This window comes from Mustela nigripes, chromosome 6, assembly GCF_022355385.1.
Source record: "Mustela nigripes isolate SB6536 chromosome 6, MUSNIG.SB6536, whole genome shotgun sequence".
Lineage (NCBI taxonomy): Eukaryota > Metazoa > Chordata > Mammalia > Carnivora > Mustelidae > Mustela > Mustela nigripes.
This window is the reverse complement of record NC_081562.1, coordinates 73,597,448-73,625,226: the sequence shown is the minus strand read 5'-3', so window position 1 is coordinate 73,625,226 and position 27,779 is coordinate 73,597,448. Positions and strand designations below refer to the sequence as shown.

The 27,779-nt window shown below is 38.5% G+C and overlaps 1 protein-coding gene across 2 annotated transcripts in view; it reads left to right on the top strand.

Moving 5' to 3' along the window:
* PKP2 (plakophilin 2) overlaps positions 1-27,779 on the top strand; it is a 90,581-nt gene that overhangs the window by 24,129 nt on the left and 38,673 nt on the right. For both annotated transcript variants that reach the window (XM_059402886.1, XM_059402885.1), the window contains exons 4-5: positions 3,806-3,941; positions 19,126-19,333. In XM_059402886.1, the coding sequence (XP_059258869.1) occupies positions 3,806-3,941; positions 19,126-19,333 (344 nt within the window). The remainder of the gene's footprint in view (positions 1-3,805; positions 3,942-19,125; positions 19,334-27,779) is intronic.

Here is a 27,779-nt window from a genome sequence, read left to right as displayed (position 1 = left end):
GTCAGAATTACTCATTGATCCTTGGGCTGCAGGATGGATATTGTGATAGTAAGCCTAAAAACAACTTTGATTTCGTTGTATGTCTGCATCTGATTTCTTGGTGACCAGGTGCACTGTCAACAAACAGTAATATTTTGATAGGTATCTTTTTCTTCCGAGGAGTGGGTCTCAACACTGGGCTAAATAATTCTGTAAACCATGTTGCAAACAAATGTGCTGTCATCCAGGGTTTGTTGCTCCCTCGATAGAGCACAGGCAAAATAGATTTAGCATAATTCTTACGAGCCCTAGGGTTTTGGAAATGGTCAGTGAGCATTGGCTTCAACTTAGAGTCCCAGCTGCAGTAGCTCCTAAAAAAAGAGCTTGTTTTTTGAGGCCAGGCATTGGCTTCTCCTCTCTACTTGTGAGAGTCCTAGATGGCATCTTCTTCTAATATAAAGCTGCTTGGTCTACATTGCAAATCTGTTGTTTAGTGTAGCCACCTTCATTAATGATCTTAGCAAGATCTTCTAGATAACTTGCTGTAGCTTCTACAAAGTACTTCACCTAGGGGTGCGTGGGTGGCTCAGTCGGTTGAGCACCTGACTCCGGATTTTGGCTCAGGTCACTATCTCAGGGTCATAAGATCAAACCCTGTATCATGCTTCACGCTAGGTGTGCAGTCTACTTGAGATTCACTCTCTCTCTCTTCCCCCTCCTTCCCAACTTGCATGCACTCTCTCTAATAAAAATAAAACAAATTAAAAATATATAGATAGATACATATGTATATATGTATATTTCTATAGATAGATGTGTAGATATGTAGATATATAGATAGATATGTAGATCTATCTATAGATATGTAGATATATATCTATAGACATATAGATATCTTTAAAAGTGCTTCACCTTGAGGGACGCCTGAGTGGTGCAGTCAGTTAAACATCCCACTCTTGATTTCGGCTCAGATCCTGATTGCAGGGTTGGGAGATTAAGCCCACTTAGGCTCCGCCCTCAGTGAGCGGTCTGTTGAAGACTTTCTCTCCCCCTCTTTGCCCTTCCACCTCACCCTGCATGCACTTTCTCTCTCAAATAATTTTTTTTTTTTTAAAGGTGCTTCACCTTGCACTTCTATGTTATGGAAACAGCTTCTTTCCTTAAACATTATGAACTGCTAGCTTCACAATTTTTTTCTGCAGCTTCCTCACTTCTCTCAGACTTCACATGGTTGAGGAGAGTCTGGGTCCTGCTGTGATTTTGGCTTTGGCTTAAGGGAATATTATAGCTTGTTTGATCATCTTTCCAAACCACTGAAACTTTCTCCATATCAGCAATAAGGTTGTTTCACTATTTTTTTTTTTTTAAGATTTTATTTATTTACTTGAGAGAGAGAGCAAGCTCTAGAGATCAAGCACGAGCAGGAGGCGGTGAGGGGATGGGAGCTGGCTGGGGAGAAGGACAGAGAGCGAGGGCACAGCAGACTCCCCGTTGAGTGTGGAGCCCCATTCTGTGGACTCAACCCCAGGACCCCAGGATCACGATCAGACGCTTAACCCAGTGAGTCACCCAGGTGTCCTGGCTGTTTCACTCTTACCCTTGTGTGTTCACTAGAGTGTACTTTCTATTTCCTTAGAAACTTTTCCTTTGCATTCACAATTGGGCCAACTGTTTGGTGCAAGAGGCCTGGCTATCAGCCTTTCTTGGCTTTTAACATGCCTTCCTCACTGAACTTAATAATTTCTAGTTTTTGATTTAAAGTGAGAGACGTGCAAATCTTCCTTTCACTCAAACACTTAGAGGTCATTGTAGGGTTATTAACTGAAATTACTAACTAATTTCAATCTGTGTATCAGGGAATATGGAGGCCCTAAGGAGAAGGAGAGAGATGGGTAACAGCCAGTTAGTGGAACAGTCGGAACACACGCATTTATTCGTCAATTTCACCATCTTATGTGGGTGTGGTTCATGGCGTCCACACCCAAATGAATAGAGTAGTAACATCAAAGATCATTGATCACCAATCATCATAGCAAAAATGTGAAACATTATGAGAATTACAAAATGTGACACAGAGACATCAGGTTAGAAAATGCTGTGGGAAAATGGCACTGATAGGCATGCTTGATGCAGGGTTGCCTTCAAATTAAAAAAAAAAAAAAAAAGCAGTATTGCAAAGCTTCGTAGAGTAAGGTACCAGGTACAATAAGACATGGTATGCCTGTACTCTTTGTGCTTGTTAGCAAATCCTGGAAAACGCCCTGCCAAAGCTATCCTTTTTTTCTCTATTACCAAGAACGAATCAGGTGTAACTCTTTGAAGCCAAAGTCCTAGGATACCTTTAAGGCACGTCTATAGCTGCAATTCTAAGATGTTGACATCCTGAATCTGCTTTCTCTGAGTCAGTGCTTGAGGAAGCATGAATGTGTTAACATCCACAATGGTAACAGGTTGCCTAACGTAGTTCCCCTCCAGGCAGAAATAAAAGGGGAGAAAAAAACCAGTTTGATGAGGCATTTGGGAATTATTGTTTTACAAACGGCAATTTTATTTGTCCTCTATCAATTATTCTCTCTTGTGTCAAACTACATCAGATTTCATCATCACTGCAATTAGTAAAGGACAAAAGTATCTTACTAGATAGACATACACCAAATGTCATGGCAATGGCAAAGCAATGGTGACAGAAATTGTTTTCTTTAAGAAAAAGCACATTAGGGGCGCCTGGGTGGCTCAGTGGATTAAGCCGCTGCCTTCGGCTCAGGTCATGATCTCAGTGTCCTGGGATCGAGCCCCGCATCGGGCTCTTTGCTCAGCGGGAGCCTGCTTCCTCCTCTCTCTCTGCCTGACTCTCCGCCTACTTGTGATCTTTCTCTCTGTCAAATAAATTAATAAAATCTTTAAAAAAAAAAAAAAAAAAAAAAAAAGAAAAAGCACATTATAATTATGTTTAATCATTACTTTTCCTAATGATTCGGTCACATCAGCATGACTTATTTGAACAAAACAGACTCAGTATTCCTGGTACTGTTTACATACTGTTTCATTTGTTAGAAAACTTATTGAATGTTCATTTTAAAACTCATTTTCAGGTAAAATAACTGATTCTGAACAGATCTGAGAAAAATCTAATGATTATTGAGGGAAGGTGTTTCATCCACAAGTATAACATTACCATGGTAGAAATATTTTTAATTTTTAAGATCAAATTTATTTTAAATTCCATGTGAAGCCTTATTGTGCCTTTATTTATTTATTTATTTACTTACTTACTTACCTACCTTTTTAAGTGGCTCCACTGACTGAGCCACCCGGGTACCCTTATTTTGCCTTTAAAGTGGCCTTTTAACATGCGATTATCATACTACATATCACTTATTTTATTTATTTATTTATTAAAAGATTTTATTTATTTATTTGACAGACAAAGATCACATGTAGGCAGAGAGGCAGGTAGAGAGGGGAGGAAGCAGGCCTGAGGAGTTGAGAGCCTGATGCAGGGCTCCATCCCAGGACCCTGGGATCATGACCTGAGCGGAAGGCAGAGGCTTTAACCCACTGAGCCACCCAGGTGCCCCCATATTGCTTATTTTAAACAGAGTTCAGTTTCTTTCTTTTCAGAGGTTAGTCTGACCGGGAATATTTCTACTGCTAGCTTCTTGTACCTTCTGATCTCAGTTGCTGATCTTTCTTTTGGGTGAAGAGAAGCCAAAGCTCAGATGTTCTATGTGCTTTTGGATATAAGCCAAATCATTTCTGGGTATCAGGCTGGGAGGCAGGAGGGAGCAGGTCTGGAATTCCGCTGACTCTGTGACTGTTTGTCTAGGAATGCAGACATGGAGATGACTCTGGAGCGAGCAGTGAGTATGCTCGACGCAGACCACACACTGCCACCCAGAATTTCTGCTGCAGCTACTTTCATACAGCACGAGTGCTTCCAGAAATCTGAAGCCCGGAAAAGGGTGAGTGTCATTTTAAGTTCAGATTAAAAGTACCATGCTTTTATATTTATTACAGGGGCCATGCAAACTGAAAACAATCGTTTATTTAAATTTTAAAAAATCTTGGGACACCTAGTTGGGTCGTTGGTTAAGTGTCGGCCTGTGGTTCAGAACATGATCACAGAGGTCATGGGATCGAGCCTCACATTGGGCTCCCTGCTCAGCAGAAGTCTGCGTCTCTCTCTCTCCTCTCCCTCCATGATCTCTTTCACTCTTGCCTTCTCTCAAATAAATAAATAAAATCTTTCAATAAATAAATTTTTAAAAATCTTTACTAAGTTATACATCAATTATAGGTCAATTTTAAATAATAAATTAATAAAATAAAAGTCTTGGGACTTTTTAAAAGATTTTATTTACTTTAGAGGGAGAAAGAGAGAGTGTATGCATGTGAATGGGGGAAGGGACGGGGGGAAGGGAGAGGGAAGGAGAACGTATCTCAGGCGGACTCTGCACTGAGCCTGGAGCCCGATACGGGGCTTAGTCTCACCACCTAAGGTCATGACCTGAGCCCAAATCAGAAGCCAGACACTTAACTGACTGAGCCACCCAGGCACCCTGGCTTAAGTGTTCTATAGGACAGAACTCACAAAGATAGAATCAACAGGTCATTTTGTGTTTGTTGAAAAGTGGTACATTTGTGTAGGAAAAAAATCGTAGTTCGAAAAAGTATGTAGTGAAAACTGTTTCCCTTCCACACCAAAGGGAAGAAGTTTTCACTACATACTTTTCTTATCACTTTTTGGGTCTCTTTCCAGAGATATTCTATGCATATAGAAACAATTATTGGATGGGTTGGTTCGGTATCCTTTTTTGTTTAAAACAAAATTGCAAAAGGTAGCAGATTATGTATAGTACCCTGCACTTTGTTTTTCTTTAACCCTGTATCTTGGAAATGTTTGGCATCTATTAACCCTACTTTGTTCTTTAAGATTTTCGATACATGATTTGAGAATACTTTCTCCCAGTTGTATTTTATTCTTTTCATTCTTTTAACAGTTTTTAATTTTGATGGAGTCTAATTGTGAATTTTTTCCTTTATGGATTGTGCTTTCGTGGTATATCCAAGAGATCTTTCTGGTCACTCACTCTAAGGTCACAAAGATTGTCTATTCTTCTAGAAGTTTTGTAAGTGTCAGATTTCATAGTTGGTCTAAGGTCCATTTGGCATGAATTTTTGTATACATTGCAAGATGTGGACTAAAGTTTCTTTTAAAAGATATAAATATATTTATACATATAAATATACATATGAATATATATATATATATATATATATATATATATATATGCACAATTGCGTAGGCACCATTTGTTGAAAAGACTATTATTTTGGGTCCAAGCTGTATTTGTGCCTTTGTTGAAAAGGGATTGATCACATATATGTGAGTCCATTTCTGCGCTGTGTGTTCTATTTCATTGATCTATTATTGGTCTATCTTTTTTTTTTTTTTAAGATTTTATTTATTTATTTGCCAGAGAGAGAGCAAGCGAGCACAGGCAGACAGAGTGGCAGCAGAGGCAGAGGGAGAAGCAGGCTCCCCACCAAGCAAGGAGCCCGATGTGGGACTCGATCCCAGGATGCTGGGATCATGACCTGAGCCGAAAGCAGCCGCTTAACCAACTGAGCCACCCAGGCATCCCTTATTGGTCTATCTTCATGCTAATCTCATGCTATCTTGATTACTCTAGTTTTATATATTACTATAGTATTATATAGTAATACAGTTTTATATTGAAGATTGCTAGTGTTAGTCCTCTGACTTTGTTCTTTTTCAAGTGATTATGGCTATTCTAGGTCTTTTGCCATTCCATGAATTTTAGAATCTATATATTTTTTTAACATTTTATTTATTTATTTGACAGAGAGAGATCACAAGTGGGCAGAGAGGCAGAAAGAGAGGGGGAAGCAGGCTGTCTGCCAAGCAGAGAGCCCAGTGTGGGGCTTGATCCAGGACCCTGAGACCATGACCTGAGCTGAAGACAGAGGCTCAACACACTGAGCCACCCAGGCACCCCTAGAATCTATTTCTTTATGAAAAAAACTGCTAGGATTTGGTTTGAGACTGCATTGAATCCATAGATTAATATATGGAGAATTTTCATCTAAACAATATTGAGTCTTCTAACCCATGACCATGGTATATTTCACCATTTATTTCGGTCTTCTTTAATTGCTGTCAGCTGTATTTTATAGTTTTACTGCAGTATTACTAAATTCACTCTCAGCTGTAGTAGAATATTTGTAGACTCATCAGATTTTCTACATAGAACATGCCATCTGCTAATAAAGAGAGTTTTGTTTCTTCCTTTTCAATCTGGATAACTTATATTTCTTTTTATTTTCTTATTGTATTGGCTAGAACCTCTAATGCTATATTAAGAAAAAAAAAAAAAAAGGAGTGGATATATCCTGTTCTTGATCCATGGGGGGAAGCATTTGGTTGTTCTTTCAGTATGGTGCAACATGTAAGTTTTTTGTTTTTGTTTTTGTTTGCATTTAGGAATTTAATCTGGGGATGTTTATATAGTTCTTTTTGGAAGGAAAGAAGAAGTTTTATATTCTAGTATTTTTAACACCTTTTTCCTGCTTTTTTAGAGTTACAATTGAGTTATATTCATAATAATATAGATAAACATTTTCAGGTGTACAACATGATATTTATATATATATATATATATATATATATATATATATATATTGCAATGATTACAAGTCTAGCTACCATCCATACCAGTCATAAATTCTTTTTCTTATTATGAGAACTTTTAAGTTCTACTCTTAGCAATTTGAATATACAGTACAGTATTAATAACTATCATCATGACGAGCATTACATCTTAACTTGTTTTATAACTGGAAGTATGTACCTTTTGACGACCCTCATCCATTTCACCAATGCCAAACCCCCCATCTCTGGCAACCACCAGTCTGTTCTCTGTATCTTTGATTTTGGTTTTTGTGGGTTTGTTGTTTTTAGATTCCACATATAAGTGAGATTGTATAGTATTTTCTCACTGTCTTTTTCACTCAGCATAATGCTCTCAAGAGCCATCCATGTTGCTGCAAATAACCGAATTTCCTTCTGATTTATGATGGCATAGTAGTCCGTTGTGTATATATACCACATTTTACTTATCCATTCATCCATCAGTGGATATTTAGGTTGCTTCCATGTCTTGGGTCTTGTAAATAATGCTGTAGTAAACATGGGAGTTTATCTTTTTGAGTTAGTGTTTTCATTTCCTTCTGATAAATACCCAGAAGTAGAATTACTGAGTCCTAAGGTAGTTCTGTTTTTAACGTTTTGAGGAAGCTCCATAATGTTTTCAGAGTGCTTGTACCAATTTACATTACCACCAACAATACAAAAGAGTTCCCTTTTTGTCACATCCTTGCCAATACTTGTTATTTCTTGTCTTTTTGGTAATAGTCATTCTGACAGGTGTGATATGAGATCTCACTGTGGTTTTGATTTGCATTTCCCTGATGATTAGGAATGCTGAACACCTTCTCTGTATGTCAGCCATCTGTATGTCTTCTTTGGAAAAATACCTGTTCAAATCCTTTTCCCACTTTTAATTGGATTGTTGTTGTGTTTGCTATTGAGTCATCTGAGTTCTTTATATATTTTGATTATTAACCCTTTATCATGTATGATTTGCAATTATTTTCTCCTATTCTTTAGGTTCCCCTTTTCATTTTGTGATAGTTTCCTTTGGTATTTGATCTAGTCCCACTTGTTTATTTTTGCTTTTGTTGCCTTTTCTTTTCGTGTCATATCCAAACTCATTGGGAAGAGTGCTAGCAAAGAGCTTACTGCCTATGTTTTCTTCTAGGAGTTTTATGGTTTCAGGTCTCATATTAAAGATTTAATCCATTTTGAATTAATTTTTGTGTATGGTGAAAGGTAGTGGTCCAGTTTCTTTCTTTCTTTCTTTTTTTTTTTTTATGTGGCTGTCCTGTTTTCCCAACACCATTTGTTGAAGAGACTCTCCTTTTCCCATTGTTATTCTCAGCTTTTTTGTTCTAAGTTAATTGACCATATATGCGTGGGTTGTTTTTTTTTTTCTAGAGTGTTTATTCTGTTCCATTGATCTGTGCATCTTTTTATGCCAATATACTCTTTTTTACTACTATGGCTTTTTAATATAGCTTTGAAATCAGGAAACATGATGCCTCCAGTTTTATTCTTCTAATGATCAATTTGGCTAGTCAGGGTCTTTTTGTGGTTCCATATACATTTTAGTATTGTATGTTCTATTTTTGTGAAAAATACCATTGGAATTTTGATACGAATTACATGGAATCTATAGATTGCTTTGGGTAATGTGGGCATTTTAACTATTAATTTTTCTAATCAATAAGCATGGAATATCTTGTCATTTATTTGTGTCTTCAGTTTCTTTCATCAGTATCCTATAATTTTTAGGGTACAGGTCTTTCTTCTCCTTGGTTAAATTTATTCCTAGGTATTTTTTTTATGCAATTGTAAATGGGTTCCTTTTCTTAATTCTGATAGCTTATTATTGGTATACAGAAATGTGACGGATTTTTGCATATTGTACCTTACAACTTTACCGGATTCATTGATTAGTTCTAGTAGAGATTTTGGAGTCTTTAAGGCTTTCTGTATAATATATCTTCTGAAAATAGTGACAGTTTTACTTTTTCCTTGCTAATTTGGATGCCACTTATTTCTTTTTCTTACCTAATTGCACCAGCTAGGACTTCAATACTATTTAGGATAAAAGTGTTCAGAATGGACATCCTTCTTTTGTTCCTGATCTTCAGAAGAAAAGCTTTTAGCTTTTAATCGTTGAGTATGATGTTAGCTATAGGGTTTTCATAAATCACCATTTAAGTTGAAGAATACCTTTATCCCTGATTTTACAGAGTTTGTGTTTTAGTTTTTTACTCAGGAATGGTTGTTGGAATTTGTCAAATGTTTTATTTGCCTATTACAATATTTCCGTGTTTTTATCTTAATTTTGCTGCTATTGTAAATTATTTTGATTTTTTAAATGTTATCCCATTTCTGGGATAAATCCCACTTGGTCATGATGTACTATCACTTTTTAAAATTAGATTTGCTAAAATTCTATTAAAGCAATTATGCAGCTATATTTATATTTATTATAAAATTAGATTTGCTAAAATTCTATTAAAGCAATTATGCAGTTATATTATAAAGTTCTGTAATTTTCTTTTCTTGCAATGCCTTAGTCCAGTTTTGGATTGAGAATAATACTAGCTTCACATTGGAAAGTGTTCTCTCCTCTTCAATTTTCTGAAAGTTTGATGGTAATTGGTATTATTTCTGTCTTAAGTAGTTGGTAGAATCACCAGTGAAGCTAGCTGGATCTGAAATTTTCTTGTGAAACATTTCCGACTGAACCCAGGGCCTTCAGGTCATGAGACCAACACACCGCCTACTGCACTAAGGAGGCTAGCTAGATTCTTAACTGTGAGTTCAGATTCTTTATGATACAGGGTCTTTCGGGCTATGTGTTCTTCCTAGTGAACTTTGGTGGTTTGTGTCTTTGTCCATTTCATCTAAGTTGTTCCAGTGCCTTTTAATTCTTTGTGTAGATGTTATCTGTTATTTCTCATTGCCCGAAAATTTTTCTTTAACATTTATTCTAGTGCAGGTCTCCTGGTGATTAACTGTTTCAGCTTTTGTAGGTCTGAAAAGGAATTGTCTTTGTTTCTGAGAGATTTTCACTAGCAGTAGAATCCTAGGTTGACGGTTTTTTATTCCAGGACTTGAAAGTTGTTGCTTCACTGTCTTTTCACTTGCTGTTGCTTCAGACAAGAAATGATGTGTCCTTTTTATTGTTCCTCTGTACATACTGTCTCTCTCTCCACCCACGCACGACGCTTTTAAGATTTTCTCTTTATCACTACTTTTGAGCAGTTTGGTCATAATATGCTTTGGTGTAGTTTTCCTTAAGTTTCTTGTGCTTGAGAGTTCATGGAGTTTCTTAAATTTGTAGATTTTTATTTTTCGTCCAATTTTGGAGTTTTCGTTGGATTTTTCAACCATTAATACTTGAAACTTCCTTTGGGAACTTGTTACATACTTATTTGGCTGCTCAAAGTTTTCTCATAGCTAATCCATATTCTATGCTTTTTCTTTAGTTTTTATCTGAATGTTTCCTTTTATAGATAGGTTTAGTTGCTATGCTCTAAAGTCACTAATCATTTCTTCTGTGGTGTTTAATATGCCATTATTCTCATTTGGGTTTGTTTTTTTAATGTATATCTTCTTTCTCTGGATGGAACCTGACATGTTCCATCCTTCCTCGAGATTTCCAAACATATGAAAGACTGTTAAAATAGCTGCTTGAGGGGCACCTGGGTGGCTCAGTGGGTTAAGCCTCTGCCTTTGGCTCAGGTCATGATCTCAGGGTCCTGGGATTGAGCCCCGTATTGGGCTTTCTGCTCAACAGGAAACCTATTTCCTCCTCCCCCTCCCTCTGCCTGCCTCTCTGCCTACTTGTGATCTCTCTCTCTCTCTCTCTCTCTCTTTCTCTCTCTGCCAAATAAATAAAATAAAATAAAATAAAATAAAATAAAATAAAGCTGCTTGAATGACTTTGTCTGCTAATTCTAATATCTATGCCCATTTCTTGTTTGCATACCTGGAAATTTTTCATTGAATTCCAGGTATTATGCATTTTACCTTGTTGGATGCTGGGTATTTTTTTATTTCTGTAAATATTCTTGAACCTTGTTCTGGGATGTAGTTATTTGAAAACAGTTTGATCCTTCCAAATCTTGCTTTTGAGATTTGTTAGGTGGGACCAGAGCATTATTTATTCTAGGACTTATTAAACCCCTCTTCTGCACTTTGTCTCAGCTCTGCTTTTTGAATTTCAGTTGGGTTTTCTCTCACCACACTATAGCCTGAGAACTCTCTGGAGACTGATCTGTGACAGCACTGGGGCTGACCTTGCTTGTTTTCCATCCCTGAGGGATCACTGTTCGTCATTGCTTCGTGTCCAGTTCTTGAAATCATTGCATGTTTTATCTGTTTTTAAAAATTGTTTCGGGTAGGGGGAGCGCCTGGGTGGCTCAATGGGTTGGGGCCTCTGCCTTCAACTCGGGTCATGATCCCAGGGTCCTGGGATCAAGCCCCACATCGGGCTCTCTGCTCAGCAGGGAGCCTGCTTCCTCCTTTCTCTGACTGCCTCTCTGCCTACTTGTGATCTCTGTCAAATAAATAAATGGAATCTTTAAAAAAAATTTTTTTTTTGTTTTGGTGGGGGCGTCTGGGTGGCTCAGTGGGTTAAAGGCTCTGCCTTCGGCTCAGGTCATGATCTCAGGGTCCTGGGATCGAGCCCCACTTTGGGCTCTCTGCTCAGCAGGGACCCTGCTTCCTCCTCTCTCTCTCTGTCTGCCTCTCTGCCTACTTGTGATCTCTGTCTGTCAAATAAATAAAAGTCTTTAAAAACAAAACAAAACAAAACTTAGTATTCATCGAAACTTTAAAAAAAATTAAAAATAAAAATTGTTTCAGGAGGTAGGCAAATTAGTCCTTTTCACTGTTGAGTCATTATCAGTTTTGATAAATAATCCCTAATAAATTCTCCCTGAAACTGTAAACTTACAACCTGGTAACATTGTGTCCCAGTGCCCATTTACATGTACCATCACCAGTTTATACTTTATTGTTTGGTTTTGTTAATCTAATAAGCAAAAAAAAAAAAAAAAAAAACCTTTATGGTAGAAACTTTCCTAATTTTTTGAAATCAAGACTAATAGTCATTTAATCAAAGCTACAGAGAAAAAAAATTAATTATACACACATACCACACACAATTACACAGTTTGTCTTAATCTTTCATACACTATGCCAGTTATGTATCATCTGCAATTTCTAGTTTTTTAAAGTGAAATGAGAACTTAATAGCCTAATTCATCTGAGTTCAAATCCTTGTGGATTTTTATATTTTCCCTAGTCTTTTACATTAATTTTGTCAAAAAATCATTGCAGAGCTTTTTAAAGCTGTTTACCCCTACCTAGTCTTTCCAAAGTGTAGAGATCAATTTTCAGAGAGACAGAACTCTTTTCACACTTACATTTCATTCATTTTTAGAACAGATAGATAAATTACATGATTGTAGTAATAAGTATAGTTGGCCCAAATACATTGGGAAGCACACCTAAGCTATCCTTGGAAAATATGTGACTCAACTAATAGAAATAGAAGTACAAAGCCCAACATACAGTAACCTACCAGCTTTATTAGTACTCAGGGAATCCATAGGGTTCACAGAGGGAATAATGAGAATGTAGGTAGTCTGGCAGGTCAGACAAAAAGGTTCTATTGACTTTTTTTTATAAGATCTGTATTTCCTTAATGATTTGTAGGAGTTCTTTACCTGTTATGCATAATATAATATATAATCCAGTGTTGTGCATAGCATGGTATCTTTCATCATGCAGGATTTAAAAATTCTTGTGAAGTCAAATCTGTAAATATTTCTATTCATGGCATCTATATTTTAGGTGTTTCTTTTAAAAACCTACCTCCATTTCTAGAATATTTTTAGTTTTATCTTATTTTTTTTTTTAAGATTTTGTTTATTTATTGAAGAGAGAGCAATAGCTAGAGAAATCACAGAGGGAGAAGGAGAAGCAACTCTCTGTTGAGCAGGGAGCCTGACATGGGATTCTATCCCAGGATCCTGAGATCCTGAGCTGAGCAGAAGGCATACACTTAACTGACTGAACTACGGTGCCCCAATTTTTTGGTTTTAAAAGTCACATAATTATGAGGTATTTCTCACTGCTCCTTTGCTTATATGTTTGTTCCACAGGAAGAATAAGTAAGGATTTTTTTTTTAAACAATATATTTATATAGCAATGAACTTTCTTTATACATACAGGTGAAGAGAATTAGGCTAAAAATTAGATCTTTCTATGACTAAATCAGATAAATATTTAAATCTTTATTTCCACTTTTAAAAAGCTGGACATTATTATGCATGTTTTCATTTTCTAATATAGAAATACTTGAAATTTTCTTTTGCTACTCAAGTTGGACTAGATTTCCTCTATCTCTTAAGTTACTAGTTTGATTATAAATATCATTTCGCTTACATACAGGATTAATGCTGTGCTTGCCTTCTTGGCACTTATTCTAAAGCTAGGACAAACACTGGTTTTGAGAATAATGAAACACGAAAATCACACTGAAACCTAAAAATATATATGCATAGTAGAAAAATTTAAGAATTACGTTATACCCAAGAACATAAACAAAAATTCTGCTAATATTAAGCACAGTGCTGTAGTATTTGAATTTATGTATAAAAGACAATTAGAGGGGCACCTGCCTGGCTCAATTGGTAGAGCATACAACTCTTGATCTCGGGATTGTGGGTTTGAGCCCTATGTTGCGTATAGAAAATCCTAGGGGCACCTGGGTGGCTCAGTTAAGCAACTGACTCTTGGTCTCAGCTCAGATCATGATCTCAAGGATCTTGAGATCAAGCCCCACCTTGGGCTCCGCATGCTTAGCAGGGAATCTGCTTGATAGTCTCCCCTCTGCCCCTCCTCCCATATGCATGTGTGCACATGCTCTCTCTTTCTAAAAAATAAAATAATTCTTAAAAAAATAATTATATTGTGCACATAAAGATCAAAATTTAAAATCATAAATGTTTAAAACCAGTGGCAACTTTTTTAATCCTTTTTTTATTTGATTAGGACTCAACCCATTTAGCATGGTTGATCTCTTTCTTCTTTTTGAAACTTTCTTCTTTGGGCCCAGAGTCTTCTGATTCTTTTTCCACATCTGTGGCACCTTTGGGTTTCTTCTGTGAAAAATTTATCTTCAGCCTGTCCCTTAAATGATGCCTTCCTGGGACTTTTCTCCCTCCACACTATCATCTGACCTGTTTCATCCACTCCTATGACTTCCATTCCCATATGTTAAAGATCATTTAACCGCATCTTTAGCCTCTGTCTCTACCCTGGTCTCCAAACTATGTGTCCATCATTTGCTGGACATCCCACCGAACTCAACATCAGCGTTTTAAGAAATGAACACAGTATCTTCTTTCGCTTTTCTTCTCTAGTATACAACCCTGCTTTTGAATTTGTTTTTCCTACTGGGTTGGAAGGCAGGACCCTTGGCGGTTTGAGCGTTAACTCTCAAGAGTCTCTTGGGGCAGGGTGAACCCAGCACCCTAATTACCTCAGTGACCTTGGGCAAGATATTTAACCTCTCCAAGTCTCGGCATTCCTACCTTTAAAGTTGAAATAATAGTCCTGCTAGAAGGAATTGTGAGAATGCAGTCAGTGCAGTCAGATAATAGTACAATGCCTGCCCTGAAGTAATGAATCAGAACATATTATTTCCTATGTAAGTGAGTGGTAATTCACCCAAGTGGTGTGACACAAAAACTTGAACACAGACTTTGAACTCTCTTTTATCCTTACCTCTCAACATTACTCATATTCGTGCAATTTTAAAGACCTATTAGTACTGCTAAAGTGTCTTGGATCTACCCACATCTTTCCCTCCCCGCTCAGTGCTACTGTGCTAATCCCTTTCTGAGATGTTTTCTGTTAATCCAGCTGCTTCATGCTTAATTTCCCTTCCCTCCTCCTCCTCCTCCTCCTCCTCCTCCTCCTCCTCTTCTTCTTCTTCTTCTTCTTTTGTTGAAGATTTTATTTATTTAATTGACAGACCGAGATCACAAGTGGGCAGAGAGGCAGGCAGAGAGAGAGAGAGAGGAGGAAGTAGGCTCCCTGCTAAGCAGAGAGCCCATTGCGGGGCTCAATCCCAAGATCCTGGGATCATGACCTGAGTGGAAGACAGAGGCTTAACCCACTGAGCCACCCAGGCTTAACCCCTTCTGATACAGTCGCCTCACAGCATGGAGGGAGACATTTCCAATAGCAGCCCTGCTTGCCGGTAGAAGAAAGGACAAACCCTTTAATTTAATCTGCCAGTCCCTTCTAAAACTGGCTCTATTTCCATGCCTGTTTCAAATTTCATCACTAGAGTATTGACTGCCATAGCTGTCTTGCAGAATCTTATTATAAACTCATAGGAATTCATTACTTAGAATTTGAGAAAGTAAGACACAAAAAAAGAAAAAAAACATACCCACAATTCCCACTCTGGTTATCATTTTGGTTTTGTCCTCTAACTTTTAAAATCTGTATATGTACATAGCTGTGATCAAATTGGATATGTAGCTTTGTTTGTATGGATTTTTTTGGTTTGATTTTTTTTAATGTGCAAATGTATGCTTGTTTAAAAAAATAAAAAATAATAAGCTGCTTTCATAACTTATACCGCCATCATTTTTACCAAACACCCTGATTTCATTTCTTTTTTTATGTATGTGTTTAAATGGAAATATATAGATATTGTATGGTTTTTTCAGTAACACTGTATCATAAGCATTTTGTTTTAACATTAGCAGTATTTTGCATACCTCATATTAATGGTGGCATATTAGTGGTGATAGTAGTAGCTACCATGTGTTGAGTGACTACTGTATACCTAGCATGCAGATTGCTAATCTTAGATAATCTCCCTTTGACTGGTGAGGGAACTGTAATGACTAATAAAACACTGGACAATTCTAACATTGCTCTGCCTCTCCCATGGAAAGCTCAACATAAGGATATGTGACAGTCATTAACCAGTCTTCCCCTGTTGTTGGACATTTATGGTTTCAAATTTTTCACTATTATAAATAATGTAGTTACAACTATGTGTGTATACATTTAAAATTTTTTCCTAGTGAAGGTTATTGGAAGAGAATATTTTTACAGTTTTTGATACATACTTCCAATTGCCTTCCTGAAAGGTTATACCAATTTACGGGAGTGATTAACGCTAATGGGAAAGAAAATAGAGAAGGGGGGGTGACATTTCACAGAGGTGACATTTGAGCCAGCTCATGCAAAATGAGTAGGGCTTTGCCGGAAGTTAGGCATAGTGGTCAGAGCATTCCAGACAGGAAAGAAAGAGAGCAAAGGCACCAGAACACAAGAGAGCCGTTGCCCCAGAGGAGTTAGTCCATTCCCCCCTGCTTATTTGCCACCGGAAATCCTCATCATTTATTTTATAGTTGGCAGGAAAGAGAAACAGAATAGAGTCCTTCCATATATTTAGAAACCATTTCAAATGAAAGCTCTTTTGAAGTTCTGAGACATTCATGTTCATCTGTTTCTTTTTTCCTTTCCCCAAAAGAGAACAAATCCCCTGAGGATTCGGTACAACTGGGAAAGACATGCAGCCTCTCTGGTCCCTTCTGCTTCCCTGAATTTAAAGGGGACAAGGGCAATACATTTGACATTGGCCCTAATGTATATAGGATCCATCACCAACCATTCTTCTAGTTATACGCAATAAGGAGAATGTCATCAACTTCCTGCATTTGATACTGATTTTGTATCAATCTGCTTGATAAAATGTATAAAAGTAACTAAAGGCTATTTTTAAGTTTAGGCTAGGTGTTAGACACTAGGGAGTCAAATTCTCCAGTAACTAGAGCTGTTGCAGATTTCAGCCTTTATCTGAGCATGGTGTGTCTGCAATGCCTTCTTTACGGGCTGGAGCAAGCGCTGAAAGCCAAAGGGATAGAGGTGACAGGGTAGGGGAAGCTTACCCTGCCTCCCCTGCCGCCTGGTCAGGGCGATGGACGCTTCCCCATGCCACTTCTCACTAGTTCTATAATCACATCTGGAAGTGAAATATGGCCAGTAAGCCACTTCGCATCATATTTTGAAGAAGGCAACTTAATAAATTATAAATTAGGTAATAGAATATTTCTAAAGTTTGCAAAGTACTTGGACAAAGAGGATTTTCTTTTCACATCTGATGGTTATACTGCTGGTGTGAAGATTTAGTATAGGTGGCATTTATTAAGTTTACAGAGTGTCAATTCAACCACCTTAAAACCTAACTATGAGGGGCGCCTGGGTGGCTCAGTGGGTTAAGCCGCTGCCTTCGGCTCAGGTCATGATCTCAGGGTCCTGGGATCGAGTCCCGCATCGGGCTCTCTGCTCAGCAGGGAGCCTGCTTCCTCCTCTCTCTCTCTGCCTGCCTCTCTGCCTACTTGTAATCTCTCTCTGTCAAATAAATAAATAAATCTTTAAAAAAAAAAAAAAAAACCTAACTATGAAATAGGAATTGATGGAATTGGGGAACCATGTGAGTTACAGACTGTTTTAAAATAAATTGTGCCTTTCTGCTTTTAAGGAAGTATAATAATGGGAATAGATGAAGTGATCAAATAGATGATCTGTTGGATGAGAATTAATTGATAGCTAAGAAATCTTTCTCATTCGCATTCTCACACAAATATATTATAATGGCTCTAGACATAGCCCAACAAAACTGCTGTGACCAGTCTACCAGTTGGATCCTGTTTACCAGAAGACGACTTCTCTCCTCTCTCTCTCTCTTAAGACAAGAAGGGGGCAGGAGGTTGGGCAGAAGGAGAAAAAAAGAGAGAATCTTAACTGGGCTCACTGCCCCCTGTGGAGCTGATGGGGGGCAAGATCCCACAACCCTGAGATCACGACTGAGCCAAAATCAAGATTCGGATGCTTACCTTACTGAGTCACCCAGGTGCCCCAAGAGTACTTAATCTTGTAAGATTCTTAACAAGCTATTAAGTAGATAACATATATGAAATCTAACACTGTGCCAACACCTGGAAGTAGGTGGAGTCATTATTTTTGTTTTATTAATATTATCATGGTTATTATTTTTAAACCTCAACTTTTGTTCGTGCCTTGCCTGTCTTCTTCCCAATCCTAACAAAGGAAGATGTCCAATTGGAAGATTATGTCTTAAATACCATTTATCTATGACAGGGACCCTGGAATTTGATGATACAGAGAAAATATGCAAAGGTGTTATGATGCCCAGAGCATGAACTGTTGTGCAGTGATGAACTTGATGATGGTGATGAACTTGATCTGAAAGGGAAACTCCTGCTGATTCACAACAATAGTTAATATCCTAAAAATTTTTGCATTAAGATGGTGAAAATGACTGGGATCTTTATCAAAAGTTCTTACTAAAAATTTCTGGGGGTGCCTGCGTGGCTCAGTCAGTTAAGCCTCAGACTCTTGATTTGGGCTCAAGTCATGATCTCAGGGTCATGCAGTCGAGCCCTGCGTCAGGCTCTATGCTCAGCTTGCTTGGGATTTCTCTTTCTTTCTCCCTCTGTTCCTTCCTGTTCACGCTCTGTCTTGCTCTCTCTAAAACAAACAGATTTTTCTGCATCAGATTTTAGTGAAAGTCTATGAGAAGGAAAACCCTCAGTCTGCAACTTGACATGTTTCTTCAGCAACCCCCTGTCCACCTCTTGATTTTTTTAGTTAATACTTGTAGCCTGAGATACAAAATCACTTTACTCAGATTGCCATTATTTGACCTCTTCTTGGACAACCATCCATTTCAGAATCTAAACTATTTTTCTATTCCTCATTCTGGCCCTGCCTGTAACAGACAGCACATTCTTTCCTGCATATTTGGATTGGAGAAATGTTTTTAAAATAGCATCTCAAGAAGTATAAAATTGCATTATTTACTTAAAATGCTTGCATAATTTTTATATAAACCTTTTTTAAATACCCAAAGCAATTGACCGTAAAAATAGCTGGCATTTAGGATTAGTTTGCAGTGCTGCTACCATTGCTGTGGTATGTGAATCTTTATTTCTACCATTAATGAAGATGAGCTGTATTTGTTTATGTTGACCCTAAAATTGTGTCCTGGAAAAAAACCTCATGTGATGTGCTGTTCTCCCATAAAATTCCTTGTCCCCTGCATTCCCATCCTTCTTCATTATGCTCAAGGCTTTTATAACTTAACTCTTTCTATCCATTTCGCTATCACTTACCCAGCTTCTATCACTTTACCTTCCTCTTCAATTATCTCATAGGCTCCAGTCTTCTCAAATTTATTGTTAGCTTCTGGTTGAGAGTTACTGCCTTATAGCAGGTATATATTGTATGCTATGAGTTTCAGATTGTTTCTCCATTGGTGTTTGATGGGAGTTCTCATACACACTAGTGAACTTTATCTGTTGATTCGTATTACAACCAGTGTCTTTAATGCCACATCAGAATAAATACACATCCATTTCCTCCCCAGGTTAATCAGCTTCGTGGCATCCCCAAGCTGCTGCAGCTCCTTAAAGTTCAGAATGAAGATGTTCAGCGAGCCGTGTGTGGGGCCTTGAGAAACTTAGTGTTCGAAGATAATGACAACAAGTTGGAGGTGGCTGAACTCAATGGGGTACCTCGGCTGCTCCAGGTGCTGAAGCAAACCAGAGACTTGGAGACTAAAAAGCAAATAACAGGTAGTGCTTACAGAATATTAAAGGATGTAGAACAGGGTACCCCAGCTGGTTATGTTATGCCATCTGTTTTTTCTTAAGCTTTCTGAAACCAGTGGTTGATGGGCTCATCATTATCCAAGAGGTGGATTTCAAGGGACACTGTCACGCTGCTGAGTTAGACCCCAGATTCAGGTCAGGTTTGAACTCTTTTTTACCTGACGGGGAAATTATTTTGAGCCTTTTGCTCAATATTTTTCATTCAAAACTGTGACTTTGACTACATGTTTTTAAAACAACTTTGCAAGTCTCACTGTCTGGAAACCCTGCATCAGCTTACTAACGGCCAACTGTGTAGTTTGAGGATGTGTGAGCTTTCAGTATTGCCTTGGGTGCCCAAGGCATTCATTCTGAAGAGAACCAATAGGAACCACACCCAGTTATTTTTATTATATACTCCACAATCCACTCACTGGATCTATGCAAAGAAAGCATATCAGGGCATGCCCAAGTGTAGAGGGTCAATTTAATCAAAGAGTCAAAATGCAAGAAATGTTGTTTCCCAATCCTTCCATTGTCTGGACCCCTCAAAATACCTGCTCCCTAGCCCACCTGTCCCTGCACCCTAAAAAAAAAAAAAAAAAGATGAGAGTAGCTGGATGTGTTTTTTTCTAGTTGTCTACTTCATATTTCAGAATACTGATTTGCACAAATATCTTCTTTCTGCCCAAGAGATTAAAAGGATGAAATAATCTGAGAGCATTAAAGCAACAGTTTTAGTAATCCTTGAAACATAGAGAAGAAATATCTAGTTTCATTTAATGAAAAATCCATATGATAGAGGAGAAAATGTTTCATTGATGTTCAAGTTCACCCTCCTCACCATTGTCATCAGCTCCCTGCACACACTGCAGACAGCAATTGTCAGTAGGATTGCCCTGGGGAAACTTTAATTAAGTAGCGTCAGTGGCCCAGGTGGTAAACATACATTTTTAATTTAATTATCACGGAAAGGTTTTGAGGTATTTTTAGGTATTATTGGGTGATTAAATCTCACTTTTATAGATGAGAAAAGTAAAGCCCAAAGAAGTTAACCCTTTTTAATATAACCTATAAGAGTCCTTTTAAGTAATAATGCTTGAGAGTGTTATTTATTTTCAAGGGGGTATTTTACAAATACTATTTTAAATTGAATATATTCTGCACTTCTGCCATGTCCACTCTACCATAGAGCAGTTCTTTTTTTCTGTAGAAATGTTGTCATTCTATCTTCTCTCCCCACTTATATCTTAAAATAATCACATATTTTTCTATCTTGCTATATTTTAATTTTATAAAACTATATGAAGGGTCATACCATGCTGTCATGGCATGCTATCATTTCCCATGAAAAATTTCCTTCCATATTTGTGACTTACATTAAAATACCTACAGAAACTAAGAGTGATCTTACTCGTTCATGGATTCATTCATTCATTCAGCTGGTATTTATAGGGCTGCCTTCCAGGGCCAGGCAATGAGAACCAATCTAGAGAGGTTGTAGATGTTCTCTTCCCTCTACTAAAAGATGAACAATTATGTGATGATAGGCGCATTAAAAAAACAAAACAAAAGCCATACCTCATAATTAGAACCTAACATTTTCTTCATTAAAATATAGTAATGACAACCATAAGAGAGAATCAAACAGACAAACTGTTCTACGGTCAAAAAAAGAGTTCACAAAGGAGATACGTTTCCTTGTGGACTTTTAAAAAAGGCTAGGATACCCGTTTACTGGTGTTTTGAAGGAGAAAGGAAGTTATTCCCAGCAAAGTGAACATCATTAGCAAAGCAAAAAAGCAAAAAGAAGCTGCTGGTCATTTTGAGGGAGTGGTATAATAGAGTACTGAGGTTAGGGTGTATTGTAGCTCGAGAGCTTGGGAGGATTTGTGGGTGTGTGTCAAGGAAGTAATCCATTAAACCACACTTCCTCTTTTTTGTTCCGCTGATAGAAAACTACCATCAGAGAACATTCTGTGGAATTAATGCCATAGGAACTGTTATCTTTAGATAATTTACAGAGCTGATAAATAGAGGTTTATTGTGCAATTTCTCACGAATTCTAGAACAAGCCAAACACCCCTACCAGAGGGTGCTCATTACATGCTAATTGAATTGAGTTGATACTTGAATGTTTGATACAAATCCTTCCAAATAACTTCCTTTAGCTCTATTAATAGAAACAGCTAAGTAAGTGCTTTCAGGACCTTAGAAATAAATTGTTGACTTAATGTAGACATGTTTATATCTTTGTTTAGAAACACAAAATGAGCAACCATATATGTGAATCTTTTCTTATCTATTTGGTGGATATCTTTTTATTGAGCCCCTTTTACGTGCTAGTCCCTAAGTTAGGACTTTCCATTTTGCATCTTTGTGCCCCCTGACATCTCCTTAAGGCATTATTGATGGTTGCCACATGATCAGCAGGGGGAAGTAGATTGCCCAGGATTACACAACTGACAGAGCACAAGGCCCAGATGCGAACCTAGCTTTATCTGGGTGTTTTGCTCTTTGAAAGTGGCTCCCACCTACTGTTTTGAGGGCAGAGAGTGACTCATTTTTACACTTCTTTGGGAAAGGGTTTGTCTTTAAGAATCTCAGATCAGAGACCTCTTTCCCGCTTCTCTGAGCCTTCCTCTCTCCCCACTTACCACTGGCATGCTCCAGTCATCTTCACGCCTCTGGTCTACTATTGCGGTCGCTTCTTACCTGCCCTCTGATTCAGTATTGTGCATTCCCACTCGATTCACCACTCTGAACCTAGTAATTTCTTTCTAATATGAAAATACTGCCCTACTGTGTTCCCCATTAGCTCTAAGACAGGGTGCATGCTGTGGAGTATGCCACACAACAATTTTATAATGTGAGCCTGGTGACCAGGGGCAGCAGTGTCTCCTCTCATACCCTTCCAGCCCAAGTTCTAAAATCCTAGAGGATTAGCTGGTCTGTTCCATGTCTTGGTGTCTTTGTGTCTGCTGTCTCTTGGACTAGAATCCTTTTCCACACCTAGATCACCTGGTGAATCCTCTCATCCTTCGAAAGGCGTCTTTTCCTCTGAAGCATTTTCAGATGCTTTTCAGATGAAGCATTTTCAGATCCTATCACACTTTACTCCCTGTTTCCCGCCATCCCCCCCAGCGGAGTTTTGAAAGAGGGGGCTCCTAATGAACTACTTCTGCATCCTTTAATATTAGGATGTCACTTATTTCATGCCTGTATGTTTATTGCAGTAAAAACAGTGCTACTCTTCTAAGTTTCTCAACAGCTGTGGCTGTATGACTGACTATATAAAAGAGACTTGTGGGGGCTCCCGGATGGTTCAATCCGTTAAGTGTCCGACTCTCAGTTTCACTCAGGTCACGATCTCAGGGTTCTGAGATAGAGCTCCATGTCAGGCTCTGTGCTCACTGTGGAGTCTGCCTCAGATTCTCTCTCCCTCTCCCTCCTACTCACTCTCTCTCCCTCTCCCTCCTACTCACTCTCTCTCAAATAAATAAGTAAAACCTTTGGGGTGCCTGAGTGGCTCGGTTGGTTAAGCGTCTCCCTTCAGCTCAGGTCATGGTCTCAGGGTCCTGAGATCCAGCTCTCTGCTCAGTGGGAAGCTGACTTTTTCCTCTCCCTCTGCCCCTCCCCCTCACTCATGCTTGATCTCTCCAGTGTTCCCTCCCTCTCTCTCTCTCAAATAAAGAATCTTTAAAAATAAATAAATAAAATCTTTTTTAATGAAAAAAGGGAGACTTGTGACCTGGGAATATCTGGATTACACACAAATAAGAGAATCAAGTGTGTTTTTAGATAAGACCCTGTTTTTTCTGGCCAAGATATGAAGCAGTTAACCATCTGATTTCTATACATGCATAAAAGAAGCTGCAGAGCTTTGTTTATTGGGAGAGAAGTCTAACTCACTGACCTTCCTGGCATTTTCAGTACCAGCCTAGGGGGAAGCTCTTTCCTTTTCAGATAAAAAGACTTGAGGATCAAAGAGTTTCCCTCTGTGAGATTGTTCTCCCTCCCTTACCAAGTGAGCATGGTAATGTACTTTAATTGAAATGAGAACAGTACATACTGATCTCAGAGGTTCATCTTCAGGGTCACTGAGTGATGAGCACTTTCAGGAGTGAGTAGGGCTCTGCCTTGGTAAGAATAAAGCAGGAGATTCTTGTCCTTCTGCTTGTTACATAAGGAAGGGTCAGGATGATTGTTGATGAAATTTGTTGAAAATGCATATTGACTTCTGCATATTTTATGGAAATATTTAATTGGATTGCTATATTTTAGTAGCAGAAACATTCTACTATAAAATATCCATTATGCACCTTTTAAAAATAATTATATATTTTTTTCTGCATTTGTAATGTGCAACAAGTTACCTTGGGTTCATATATGACTTGGACTAAATGGCCTTTGCAATAGTGTGGTATTTCAGGTAAGATTTGCAAAATTTAGGTGAAAGGAGTATATCCATGCAAGGGAAATTATTAAAAAAAAAAAAGAGAGAGAGAGAGAGAATCCTCCTGGGGCACCTGGGTGGCTCAGTGGGTTAAGCCTCTGCCTTCAGCTCAGGTCATGATCCCAGGGTCCTGGGGTTGAGCTCCACATTGGGCTCTCAGCTTAGCAGGGAGCCTGCTTCCCCCTCTCTCTCTCTGCCTGCCTCTCTATCTACTTGGGATCTCTGTCTGTCAAATGGATAAATAAAATCTTAAAAAATAATAATCCTCCTGTGACCACTTTGCAAAATGAGGCTAAAACACACCGGTTCTCCTTTTCCTCTTCCTGCTCCTCTTTCTCCTTCTGTACTGATAATAAGGATTCATTTAATCATAATACTTGCAGATTTTGCTATCAAAGTATCATGCAGACTCTGCTAAATAACTATATTTCTAGTCCTAAAGGGCAATATTATAAAACATGGATTTTAATATCTTACAAGATCCCTTTACTAAAGTTAGCTATTTTTTGCAAATATCACAGTTGGGAATAAATTTCTGGATAATGCAGTTATTATTATCTCTGTTGTAAGTGCTAATTATTCAAAGTATATCCCTTACCAGAATCCATTTCTCTTTCTTTTTGGCTCAAGTGAGAACTTAGTGATAGAAAATGACAGGCTTATCAGCTGCAGCAAAGAACTATAATAGAGATCTGGGTGCTATGAATAAATTAACTAGAAGTTAAAGGTGAGACCAGTGAAAACCTAAACCCTAATACTATCTCGGGGCATCTAGAATCAGGTCATTGAAAGGAACCTCTATCAAGGGTCATTTGGTCTGTTTGTTTCTCAATGCCAGAAATGGGAATCATTTTTTTTAAAGCAATCCCAGTGTGGAACTCAAACTCATGACCCTGCATTTAAGAGTCATGCACTCTACCGACTGAACCAGCCAGGTGCCCTGGGAAACTTTTTTTTTTTCTTTTGTTAAGATTTTATTTATTGACAGAGACACCATGAGAGAGGGAATACAAGCAGGGGTGGTGGGAAAGGGAGAAGCAGGCTTCCCACCAAGCAGGTAGCTTGAAGCAGGGCTCAATCCCAGGACCCTAGGATCATGATCTGACTCAAAGGCAGACACTTAATTACTGAGCCACCCAGGGGCTCCTATTGGGAATCATTTTTAAAATAAAGATTCCTAAGATCCATTCTGAGATTCTGGCTAGTGAATTTGGGATGTGGCCCAGAAATATGTGATTCAGATATGCCACGAGCTTCATTTAAAAACTGCTAGTCTAGTGTAGCACTCTAGCTTTAAGATAAAAAAACCCCTTGTCAGTGTTTTCCCAAAGGATGAGCTCATTTTTTTATCAGCTCCTGCGATAGAACTGGATCTTACAAGCAGATCTTTCTCTTTCCTTCAAAGCTCTCTTAGAAGTTTGTATTTCCAGTAAGCTAGAATCTTTTTCCCTAGAATTTCCACTCATTAGTTCTGGTTTTGCCTTCTTATAGTCACACACATTCACAAAGATATCTAGGTGTTAAATCTGCATTTCTTTCATTACTATGTGTATTAGATTCTAATATTTTTTAGCTTGGATATATTTTTCAAGCAATTGAATCTTTAGTGACTTCTAAGAACTCTCTGTTTTAAGGAAATTAACCTTGTGTTGTCATATGTATTTTCCCATTCCGTAGTTGGTCCTTTATTGATTTCGTATGTACATGTAGGAGGAATTTAATCTCGAATCTCAAGTGAACACTTAAGCTCCTTCCTAGCTTCGTGCCATACAAAAATTTGGCAGGCATGACATTTCTATAAGATACCCTACATTAAAAATTCAAAAATTATACTCACACTCACAAACCGGATTCTTTTATAGAAGTAATACCACATGCCCAGCTATAAAGGATATCCGACTTTTGAAGGAAAATTCCACTCCCTTTGTTTAAAATTAATCCTCTTCTGGTTTTTATTGTAAGGTATACTTTTCCTTTGAGTGCCCTGTGTGGTCCTTTTTAAAAAGGAGGAAATGTCATTATGCTTTACATCTTTAAGCCTCTGGCAAGCAGAGACTGTTAATTTGTTTATTTATTTAAAACAGGAAGCTATTTTTTTTCCTTTTCTCTCTTTTCTTCTTAACTTTCTTTAGTGGCTTAGTAACCACGCAACTCAACCTCAGAACTGCCTCTAAATTGTTTTCAACCACCTTTGGAGTTTTATTCTGTCACTCCTCCATCCAGTGCCCCTCAAAATGGAGTGGGAGGAATGAAGTTATTGTGTTACAAAACCTGAGACTGAGAGACACTGCTCCTGACTAACCCCCAGAGCCAGTTGGAGCAGGAGAAGACCTCCTCCTGAGCCAGAATGCTGGGCCTCGCCAGACTGAAGACCCAGTGTCGCTCTTTCTGACAGAAGCTCAGCGTAGGCTGCAGTGGAAATTTGGTTATCGTTTCAGAAATTACGTACTGGTACACAGCCAAAGTAAACTGATGAAGGTCAGGAGAGTGTGTCTGGCCTCAAGTGTTCTAAATGGTGGGCCAAGTATTAGTATAGTCTAATAATTAGCACCTTTAACTGCGCAGATGATTATTTCAATCATTAAAATCAGGGCTGATGATATCACCACTGAATTCAGCCCCGCCCCCACCCATAAAAGCACCTTTGCTTTTTTCACTGAGTAGACAGTCCTGTATACCAGTGCTTCCTCTATCTTTTTTGCAGACAAAGCAGTACATTTTTTTTTTTAAGATTTCATTTATTTATTTGACAGAGAGAAATCACAAGTAGATGGAGAGGCAGGCAGAGAGAGAGAGAGAGAGGGAAGCAGGCTCCCTGCTGAGCAGAGAGCCCGATGCAGGACTCGATCCCAGGACCCTGAGATCATGACCCGAGCCGAAGGCAGCAGCTTAACCCACTGAGCCACCCAGGCGCCCAAAGCAGTACATTTTTAAAAGTTGGAATTACCGACTGGGTGGTGAGGGGAATGAATAGGGAAAATGAAGATTTCTTCTCTTTCTGCCCCTTCTCTTTCTCTGCCCTCCTGGATGCTAGTGAGTTAGTCATTTACTGAGGTGTGAAGGAAGGTAAGGCAACTTTACCCCTCCTGGGAGTCACTGGAATAGCCAGCAAGAGGAGCGTGGTCCTTGCACTGAACCAGAAGTATTTAAATGCCACATTTGTAAGAGAATCAAATCCTCAATGTATGTGCCACTTTGCATTCTTTCTGAGATACCCAGCTTCAGCCTCTGTCTCACAGATGCCCTGGAAGGTACAGTACGCGGTTATCTTCATTTCTTTCAGTATTGGCTAATATAGCCTTTCTCTTTAATGGCGGGTCAGGGGAGAGGTTTCAAGAGGAAATGGAAGTTGAATGAGGACAGTGGTACCAGCCTTAGACCAAATGCTTTAGGCCATACACGTTGGCAAATTGATCAAATACTCTTGTATCTCCTTCACTGCCAAACTGTAATATAGGAAATACACGAGGTATCTAGCATAAATTCTGGGAGGACAGAAAGTCTACCATTGGGTAGGATTTAGTAAATATTAACTGGCGATGTTGATCAGCCTACTGGAGACCGGTGTGGGTATAGGCAAAGGTTTTCTGTGGGCCCTTCCTGCTCTCACTGGGAGGCAAATACCGGGCAGAAGTTGCAGGTAGTGGGGAGCAGGAGGCAGAGGGAAATATTCTCTCCCTGTTTCTCAAGAGAAAAAAATATGACCCTTTAAAAACACTGAAGTCTTGGGATACCTGGCTGACTCAGCCAGTAGAGTATACAAGTCTTGTTCTCTTGGTTGTGAGTTCGAGCTCCACATTGGGTATAGAGATTTTTTTTTTTTTTGAATATTTTATTTATTTATTTGACAGATGGAGATAACAAGTAGGCAGAGAGAGAGGAAGGGAAGCAGACTCCCTGCCAAGCAGAGAACCCAATCCGCGGGACTCTATCCCAGGACCCTGGGATCATAGCCTGAGCCGAAGGCAGAGGCTT